At 30.8% G+C, this 10,874-nt stretch overlaps 1 protein-coding gene across 2 annotated transcripts; it reads left to right on the plus strand.

Annotated features, from left to right (window-relative positions):
• Positions 1–1,504: 1,504 nt before the first annotated feature.
• Positions 1,505–3,284, plus strand: LOC107612483 (uncharacterized). 2 transcript variants are annotated; one of them, XM_016314175.3, is made up of 3 exons: positions 1,505–2,028; positions 2,155–2,373; positions 2,896–3,284. In XM_016314175.3, exons 1-3 carry the CDS (start codon positions 1,975–1,977, stop codon positions 3,052–3,054), a joined length of 432 nt encoding a protein of 143 aa, XP_016169661.1. In that variant the 5' UTR covers positions 1,505–1,974; the 3' UTR covers positions 3,055–3,284. The 2 variants fall into 2 exon arrangements, with proteins under 2 accessions (XP_016169661.1, XP_016169662.1); XM_016314176.3 differs by having other exon boundaries at positions 1,835–2,028; positions 2,908–3,284.
• Positions 3,285–10,874: the final 7,590 nt, after the last annotated feature.

Raw genomic sequence — 10,874 nt, forward strand, 5'->3', positions numbered from 1 at the left:
AGGCTTTGGATTTTTCTTTATTTGTCCCATTGGAAGAGAATATGTCTACAATTACTTGAATTCAGTGTGCAGCTGCATAGGCAATCATGAATCCCAGTAAAAAACGCAACATGTAGATTTCGATGATAATATGCACGCATCATGCATGAATAAGGATATATATATAAAAGGTAAGTTAAATTTGATATCAAATTTAAATTGACTCTTAAAATTTTAATTAACTTGAATTTGACTTTTAAATTTATAATCATAATTCGTATTATTAATATTTAAGTTCATCTCCATTAATAATATGTTAATTTAACATCCTAACTTGCTACACTAAATAAAACCTTTAAAATATATTTTTATTTTATTAGTGATTATCATAAAATAAAATACGTTTTAAATTTAATTTGTATAAAACGACGTTATTTTATTGATGATTGAATGTTAAATAAAATGATATTAATTTATTTTATCTAATATAATAAATTAACATATTAAATCAATACGTCATTAATAAAAAAAATTTAAAAAATAATATAAATTATAACTATAAATTTTTAAATTTAATTTAAATTAACTTAAATTTTAAAGATTAATTTAAATTTAATTTCAAAATTTAAAAGTTAAATTAAATATGACTCAACAAATTTCGTATATCATTTTCATCAGTGAAAAAATTTTACGTGAATAAAAATGTAAGAATATTCTCTTGAGCATGCTATTTATTTATTTATTTATTTATTTATTTATTTATTTATTTATTTATGTGGAATAATTATGGTAAACTTACATATTAAACAAAATAATTCACCAAAAAATATTAAACAAAATAATATATTAGATTTAATATGTCACGTATATATACAAAAACTCAACTATTAAATTATTTATTCATATAAAACATATATAAAATTATAAAATATATATTAAAAATAATATATTTATTTATATATAAATATAAAATAATTAATTTTTGATATATATATATATATATATATTAGATTCTAATATAATTATATTATAATAACTAAAATAATTATATAATATTATTAAAATTAAAATAATATTTTTTAATTTTAATAATAATTTTTTAAATAATAAATTTTAAAAATTATTTAATAATAAAAAATATTATTTTAATTTTTAATAATACTTTTAAAACATTATAATTATCGTAATTACGATACTATAGTCATCATACTAAAATGATCTAATATAACACCGTACTGGACCGTAGAAGAGGCATATCTCCTTTAAAAAGGTTTTGTTAGATAAATAATAATTTTTATAAATAATAAATTTTAAAATTAATTTAATAAAATAAAAAATATATTACTCACAAATTATTTCTTAAATTTTAATATTAAAATAACTATTCAAATACCTAATAAATTAAACATTCAACATATTCATTATTCACATTATTTAATATTTTTATTATCTATCTATACTTTTCTTACTTAAAAACACGAGATAGAAATCAAAGTAAATTAAGCTGCATAAGCATAATTCTGTTGTGCTATTTCCTGCGCCACATTCATCCCCTCTTATCCTCCTCAGTTCATCCAGAAACATCTTCGTCTGTAGCATTACGTAAGGAGACACGTGGCGTCTTAAAACTTCATGCATTGCATGCACTCACTAACGTGTCTATCTCATCTTATCATTCTTCATTTTTTATTAAAATCTAACTAACTCAATCCGGCACACGTCATCATCACACGTGTCAAAATATGAAATTAACATTTTACAGTAATATTTTGACACGTGCACTTAAAATCATTATATATTATTTATCATGATTATTAATTTATATTTATATCCTTTATAAATTAAAACACATCTTCCATGTTAAAGATTCTAACTGAAAAAGAGAGCTAAAAAGTCATAGCTTAAAGCAAGTAATCGAAAGAGAAGATACTCATTTTGAAGGAATCCGTTTAGAAAGGAAAATTGTGTGTTTGTTGATTGAGAAAGTAACAGAAAATGGCTACTGCTGAGGAACCAATTCTCTCTAGGATTGAGCGCTTGGATAATATGGTGATTAGTGATTCATCTTAATTCCTTTATTTAATTTTACTTAGGTTTTATTGCATGTCAAACAAAAGAATTCTTAATTGATCAAATGAATTTTCTATGTAATTATTAATGTAAAAATGAGTACAGTTGAGGCAATTGGAGGAAATAAGAGGGTGCAACCGATCATCAAAGAGCTCGTGTGCGTCGACTCCAACAAGCGCAAGTGATGGACGAATCTCGTCCCTTGATTTCTCCCCTAAGAGCTTAGAGAAGCATTGCCGTCCGATTGAGAACGTCATCATGGAGGCCGAAGCCAAAGGCACGTTGATTCAGAGACTCAGCCACGTGGAGGACCGTGTCTTGAAGGTAATAATTCATAGGTGAACATTCATGTCTTATTATCTTTACCTCAAGTTTTGAGGGTGAAGTTGAAAGTTAAAAATCTCGTATAATTATTTAGTCAAATTTATTAAATTATTTTAATAATTTTTGATAATTTTTAAGTAATAAGCATAAAAGTTTTTATTTAACTAATAACTCTACTTATGATTAATTTTGTAACATAAAAATTGAAAAATTGATTTCTAATATTTAAAAATAGGGATTAAATAAATTAAAGGATTAATTTGTCTGAAAAAATTAATTGATAGATATTGATGAAGGTATGAATTTGTGTAGAATATATATATATTTTACAATTTTCTTAATTAAATTTTTATTATTGTTTTTATTTATTGTGCTCTCTGTCTTTTCTTAAATGTTGAGAATGTGAAACTAAAGAAAAACTATTTCTTATCTAAATTCTTCGAAGTAGATAGTTATTTGAAAGAAAACGAATTTCTTTCAACAAGACAATAATTTATTTCTTTTTTTTTTATTGAACTAAAGCTTTGCTTGCAGTTGGAGGATGAATGGGAAGCGGAAAGGAAAATGGAACAAGAGAAAAAGATGAAGCAGCCAAAAAAGAAGAAGGGTTTCAAACAACTAATGCAACAATGTCTCAATGTTAGAGGGAAACATGATAAGAAGCAAGAAGGATCAATATAATAATATCCTGTGTCTATAATAATTCTGTGTGTGTGTCGATATACCTTTTTGGTCTCCTTAATTTCTTTTTTTTTTTTTTTTCTTGGAATGCTCAAGAGTAATCATGCATGGCAGCTTGAGATTCTGATCGATTATTGAATTCAGTTTTGATGAGTTGTCATTAATAAATGATCATTGTATAATGGTTTTTAACTTTTTTTTATATAATATATTATTATTATCTCCAAAAACTCCAAATACAATCTCACTTTTTCGTAAACCAAATGACGCAATTTGTTGTGCTAGTAATCTCAGCTAAAAATTTCGAGTGAAATTTATATCCATAGTAGATTATGGAGAATCTCTGTTAATTAATTGGTGAGGCCTCTGGTGTTCCAATAAGTAGTGGTTAAATATGATTAAAGGTTGAGTGGTTATTTAATAGATGATACCTTATAAGTAGATTTATTATCATTTATTCAAGAAAAATATGAATTGTAAATAGAGAAGTGAAGTTTATTGCTGTGATAAAAGGAAAAATGTAATATAAAAAATTGTTTTTTATGGGTTTTTGTAGTGATCATTAATTAAATTAGAATGAAAAATAAAAAAATTTATGTATGATGAGCAAAAAGAAAAACAAAAATTCTTGTAATTTTTTGTTCAAAAAGAAAAACAACGAGATACGATGATAATGAAAACGAGATAGGATGATAAATTTTTATTTAAATATTTTATATCTGAAATATACAAAAAATAATTATTTATATTATAAACAAGACTAATAAAAAAATTTTAAAAAAAAATTATATTAAAAATTTAGTTAAAATAATTAAATACTAATTATTTACATATTTTTATTTATTTAAGAATAATATTCTTTATTCGTAACAAATTTAAATGTTATTAAGATTTATTTTTTTATTATTATATTATTTAGATAATTATTTAAAATAGAGATTAGATTATACTAAATGTTGATCGGAAAATATTTTCGATCAAGGTAAATGTTCGAAGTGGTGAAGAGATCGAATGCATAAGCAGTTTTTCCACAAGACGCACGTGTAAGCATTAAACGAAAGTTCTCGACACAGGTTCGAATTTAAGGCTTTTCGATAAATCGAGCAAGTTGGATCGAACAGGGTACTCGATTTAGCTGATCGAAATATGTTATTCGAATAAGGGGATCGAGTTACTGTGGTAGTGGAAAAGTTAGAGGTTTTCATCACGCGAGAAAATTACGAGAAACGTTTAAGCGAGAACGGTTACCAAAAAGAATGCATTCAAGACTTTAATCTTGTAATTAATTGTAATTAGGGATGGAAGTGAGTCAAGCCAGCTTATGAGCCAGTTCGAGCTCGGCTCGTTAATAGCTCGATAAGCTAAGCTGGTGAGCTAAGCTTAAGCCTGAAATTGAGCTCATAAATTAAATGAGCCGAGCTTGAGCTTGGATAAGCTCAGCTCAATAGCTCGTGAGCTGGCTCGATTATATATATAATTATTAATACACATATCCTATATGCATCTAGTCTATACTTTTAATATTATATATATACTTATGAAATAGTAATATATAATTATATATATTAATGATCTTAATTATTTAAAATTTTATATTTATTTATTACACATAATTTTGATGTAAGACATAAATAAAAAATTTATATTTATTAATAGATAAACAATAATTGTTCTTTTTAAATATTTTTAAAAATATATAAGTTATAATTTATTGATATAAAGTTATAGATTATGTATTTATGTTTCTATTATTTGAGCCAGCTCGTGAGCTTGAGCCAACTCGTGAGCTTTTGGTGAGCCGAGCTTGAGCTTAAGAAATAGGCTCAATTGTTAATGAGCCGAGCCATGAGCCAAGCTCAATTTTGGTGAGCCGAGCTTGAGCTTGGTCTAGCTCGGCTCAGCTCGGCTCACTTCCAGCCCTAATTGTAATTAGTGGTCAATTACCTAAAATGAATTATAAATACTAGGAAGTCTTAGGGAATAAGGGTTGGAACTTTGAAATCAGAAAAAACACTCAAGCACACTCATATCCTCAGCGAATTTTTGAGTCTACGTCTGAGGTAACTTTTCTGTAGGGTTCCTTCCATATTTTCATTCTTTTAATTTATTTTTCTATAAATATTATCTTTTCAAGTAAATTTATTCTTCAAGTATCCTTTATCTTCTCTGTCTGATTTATTTGTTTCTGGATCTTTAAGTTTTCATGTCAAAGTCTTTTGATTTAGTTGAAAGCATTTTACTGCTTTCTTTTAATTTCAATGCAAGTCTTTACATTTCCCGTACATTTATCCTTTGAAAACTTTAATCTTTATGCTTCTTTCACTAATTTACAAACTTTCTTTTACTTTTATTTTCAATAGTCATCTAATCGAAGACACTTTGATGCACTTTTAGAAAATTGGTACTCGCACAGAGGAGTAGGTTTCGCTCTCAGATCACTAGATATCGAACCATCATCGATTTGCTAAAAATCGACAAAACACTAAAAAATTATATTTTTATTGTTCTTGTTATCAATTATTATATTTTTTTTTGTTGGATATTTGTGGCTTTCACTTCACTAGATTCAAGTGAGTTCTAAAAGTATTGAAAAAAGAGAGTTAAAAATTCCTACTATTTTGGTTATCAAACTATTTCGGGATGACATACATTCTTTAGTAGTAGGGAAGTAACTACTTACTAATAACAAGAAAAAAACTACTCTAATGATAAATGATTAAGTCACTGCTCTACTCTACAAGTATCATAATACTTCCAAGTATTTTTCATCTAATTTACACATGCTATATTTAAACTCTTAGTAACTCAAGTATCAAAGTCTATTGTGGATATTTTTATTGTGGATATTTTTATTACTGCTCAGATGTGGATAAAAGATAATTTTTAGAGGCGTTTAGATTGCTACATCCCGGCCCATTTTTATCATTTTTGTTTTCAGGTAAACTTCGAAACAAAAACTAAACTTACTAATTAAAAGGAACAAATTGAATATATATCAAAATTCTGAAAATCGGTTTGAATCGATTGGTCAAACCGGTTAAATTGCAAACTATAGAAAAATTGATTCGAACATATGCCAAAAATGGGGATTTGAGAAACCATCGTTGGATCATTGAATCCGCCATGAACCAGCCGGTCGAATCCAATTGCGACCTAGCCGATTTTCTGAATTTATCTAAAACAGCAAACACGCATCACTTTCGTTAGGCTATCATCTTTGACCTCGAGCTTCTCCTTCCTTTCATCATCATCGAGCTCTTTCTTCACTTTTGTCCAGTCACCAGCAAGCTACCGCCGCCGTCGCAACTTAGAGCTTTGAAGACACCGTTGCAACGTCGTTCCCCTCCATTGTGCAGCCACCGCTCGAGCTTCAAAACCACCGTCCTTCCCGTCGTCACCAGCTTTGTTCCACCATATCAGCCCTTTGGTCGTGTCCTGTCCAGCTCCCTCTCCCTGTTTTGTTAGTATTTCAGAACATGCTCCAATCTAACTATTTAGTTGTTGTTTTAATGATTAGTATATTGTTCCAGTTTTTGTTTTGTTGTTGGGTTTTTTGTATTTTAAAGTTTTAATTGTTGTTGTATTTTGATTTTTCGTGTTCTTGATTTGTTAAATTATTCATGCTGTTGATCTTAATATGATAAATTGTTCAGCTGAAACTTTGTGCTTGTTTAGTAATAAGCGTGTATTTGAGCATAATAGGGTGCTGCAAATTTGGAAGACAAAAATCAGCTGGTTGTCTTACATCTTTATCTTTTGGAGTAATAAAGAACCTTTCCTCCCAAAATAAGCTCATAATTTGTCATGTTATTGAGTAATTAAAAATAAAATGTTTTAACATTTAATGACCTACTAATTTGATACTGACACATCTATAGTAATGCCAATTTGTTGATTATTATGGAACTATACATGATTTAAGGAAGACATAGAATCGGCATATAAAACTGTTTTGGGTATATTCCAGGGCATTTTGAAGTAGATGACGGTTCATATTTTCAGCATCCCGGCAAGCCCATAGAGCAAGAAGACCACTTCTACCACCTCGGTTGTCGAGAAATCATGGTAGAATCTTGCATCAGATGCAAAATGCTGGAAAATTTGGCAAAGGTCCCAAAAATAGTAATCGTGGACATATGCATAGGAAACAATTCCAAAGGCAACAACCGACTCCACAACAGATCTATCCAGCTGAAGGGTGAGCGCAACTGCCTTCACAACCAAGTTACTCTTCTCAATCTTAATATTCAGTTATTTGTTAAATTTTTTCTTATCATAAATTGTTCACGTTGTTGATCTTAAATTATTGTTTTTGTCATCGGCTCCTGTAGATAAAACTTTGTATGTGATTAAATGGCCTGTGATTAAATGGTTTGATCATTGATGATTTGGTATTTTACATTTAGTTATTTTGTGGGCAATTTACTATATTAAATAATATGGGATCCATATTTAACAGAATGCATAAAATGCAAAATGGATACTAAAATGCATTTTTCCCATAATCTATGTAAATCGCGACAGGGGTGTCGCGGTTTACAAATACAAGTAAACCGCTATAGGGGTGTCGCGGTTTACATGCTACGAGAAATAAGCATAAACCGCGAGAAGGGTGTAGCGGTTTATACATTAGTATACAATTTATATAAACATAAAACAAATTGTGTAGTTAACAAAAACATACATTACATACACCTAATTCAATGGAAATAAACTAAGTACAAACACGTATAATACAAAAGTACATGGTAAATCTGACATACATAGGTATCATGAATGAAAACATAAAATAGTAAGCTACGGCTCCTGCCTGTCGTCATCCTCGTCGTCAAAGTTATGTCCAAATGCGCCTAGGAGATGTGACCCTATACCACATCGAGCGGCCCGTCTCGCTCTGGCGGGCCTCTGGCGCTACTGTGCTGGAGGATCGACTGGCATGCCTACGCCATATGCAGATGCAGGTGTCCCTCCCATGCCCAACCAACTGTCATATGGACTGCCAGCAGGCTCATTCAGGTCTACATGTAGCTGTGGTTGGAATCCATGAGGGTCAGACATTTGCGGCTGGTACCGCTGCATATCATCCATATATGGGCGGTACCCTTGCGCAACGTCCATCTGGGGCTGGGTCTCAGGCACATGATCATGTGGGGTCTACTGCTGAAAATGCGGAGGGTCATCATCCCGGATGAGATCTGCAAAGTCGGAATAGAACTGTGAACTCCCAACCTCGTGGTCCATATCCATCGTGAAAGTCGGACCCACCAGGTCATCATACATCTGGCCATGGATGTCATGGTATATCTGGGAGCTCGAAACATGTGTAAGAGGAACCTCATGGGTCTCCGCTCCTGCATGCTCAGCGGGTCTATCACCAGGACCAGTAGATGTGCCCCCTGATGAAAAGCTAAGTGGAAAGCAGCATCATAATATAAGCCCGTGCGTATGTGCGTACGGTCTCCTCCGTAGCATTATCTGGCAGCACCCTGAACCTCTCATGAAAATATGTGAAGTGGACTGTATACTGCTTCACCTTATTCTGTGGTGGAAGCTCGCCAAACAGTTCCTCAAACCATTCCCACGCCGATTTGCCTTCTTCCATAAACTTCTCAAAATCAGTAAGGCACCCGGATACTGATAAACCATCCACGGGTAGCCCCAACTGGTATGCTACATCCTGCAGCGTGATAGTGCACTCTCCAAAGGGCATATGAAAGGTATGCGTCTCAGGACGCCACCTCTCAATGAAAGCACTGACTAAGGGCTCGTCCAATCAGAACTACCTGGCGTTTAGCCTCGCCAAGTGGTACAAACCGACCCTCTCCAGATATGGTACGATCCTATCATGCAGAGACATGTTCTGCTACCTCCGGACACTATATACACACCTAGTCAGCTGAAGCATGTGACAAAAGAAACCAAACATATAAAAAATCCAACACTAATTTATAGTAATCTAACACAAACACTACAATTTTAAAGTTTAAACAGGTAACATACAGTTCATATTTTCTAACCACAAAATTCAATGAAAGGCATAAACGATTCAACACCTTAATCTAAATTAATTAAATACTATATTTTATGATTTAAAATAATAATTTAAATCTAAATTTAAATACCTACATGCATAGACTAAAAATATTATACAAAATACATTAACTACAAATAATTAAACTAACATCTTTGTTAATGCTCCCAGCAACGTGCGCAACGCCGTTGAACCTGTATAGACTACGTGCCTCCGCCATGGTCCTGGTTCCAATCTCACCTCAACCACACTTTTCTCTCTTTTCCTCTCTCTAGAAAACCTCTACTTCTCTCTCTAGAAAACTTTTTCTCTAGCACAAATGTAATCCGCGAGACCCCTTCAGCGTATTTATACTAACGCATAAACCGCTACACCCCTCTCGCAGTTTATGCACATTTTACGTCCACACGTAAATCGCGACAGGACAAATGTAATCCGCGAGACCCCTTCAGCGTATTTATACTAACGCATAAACCGCTACACCCCTCTCGCGGTTTATGCACATTTTACGTCCACACATAAACCGCGACACCCCTGTCGCGGTTTATGCTTATTTCTCGTAGCACGTAAATTGCGACACCCCATTAGCGGTTTACGTGTATTTGTAAACCGCGACACCCCTGTCGCGGTTTACATAGATTATGAAAAAAAATGCATTTTGGTATCCATTTTGCATTTTATGCATTTTGGTAAATTTGGATCCCATATTATTTAATATAGTAAATTGCCCTTATTTTGATTTTTGGTTTTTGAATTTGTATTTGGATGAGATTATAACATTATAATTGATGTACTATTTTTAATTTGAATAATATATTAAATTTTATATTAGACCATAATTATGTTTATTTATATTTTATTTATTCTTTTATTATAAAATGGTTATTTCGGTTGAACTACGGTTGAATTGGTCAAACGAACCAATAAAAACGTAAATAAGTAACTAGAGCAATTTAATGACCGGTTCGATTTTTAGAACCTTAATATATATTACACATTTTTTATTGTCCACAGTATCTCTCAATTCGATAAACAAAAGACTAATCCATCATAAATCTGAACTATGCCATTTGAGCTATAGCTTGTTGGCATATCATCTAATCTCTTTATTTTTAAATAATTGTCTAAATAATATAATAATAAAAAAGATAAATCTTAGTAACATTTAAATTTATTATCAATAGAAAAAATTATTCTTAAATGAATAAAAATATGTAATTAATTAGTAAACTATATGGGTACACTACTACTAACATAATGCAGCTTTGTGCTGTATTCTTTGTTCAAACCTCTCAATGCAGCTTCAAAATATTCATCTTTCTAATAGTAGAGTTGTTAAAGCAGCATTTATTAATTTGTTTATCTTTACTAAATATTCTATTTTTCAAGATTCATGATTTTAGCTAAATCTTTAGATTATGCTCTTTGATCTGAATCTGATAGTAAAGTATTTTTATTTCTCAAATTTTATAGGCATAATTGTATTCAACAACTCTATTCGCAAAATTACTCTCCATAGTTGTTACTAGCCTTTAATTGAACTCATTTGCTCGACCTTCTTCATTGAATCCTAAAATATTCAGATTCGAACTGGACCGGATCATGTGTATCCCTGTTTGCTAGCATTGATTTCTTATCAAGATAACTCTAAAGCTGATTTGACTTGATGCATGTAAGAGTTTGACATTGAAATTATTTTCATCTAACTTCAACTAACTTAATGCTTGTTGGAAAATTTGCAAGTGAATTATGAATTGTTGAAATGGTTAAACTTGTTTGAGCATAAGGC

The sequence above is a fragment of the Arachis ipaensis genome, chromosome B8, assembly GCF_059453495.1.
Source record: "Arachis ipaensis isolate K30076 ecotype BB chromosome B8, ASM5945349v1, whole genome shotgun sequence".
In the NCBI taxonomy this organism is placed as follows: domain Eukaryota; kingdom Viridiplantae; phylum Streptophyta; class Magnoliopsida; order Fabales; family Fabaceae; genus Arachis; species Arachis ipaensis.

Bases quoted from the DNA above. Each gene is read 5' to 3' on its own strand.
- LOC107612483 (XM_016314175.3), top strand. From the start codon at position 1,975: ATGGCTACTGCTGAGGAACCAATTCTCTCTAGGATTGAGCGCTTGGAT. The intron at 2,029-2,154 runs GTGATTAGTGAT...AAATGAGTACAG, and splicing joins TTGAGCGCTTGGATAATATG to TTGAGGCAATTGGAGGAAAT. The intron at 2,374-2,895 runs GTAATAATTCAT...ATTGAACTAAAG, and splicing joins TGGAGGACCGTGTCTTGAAG to CTTTGCTTGCAGTTGGAGGA.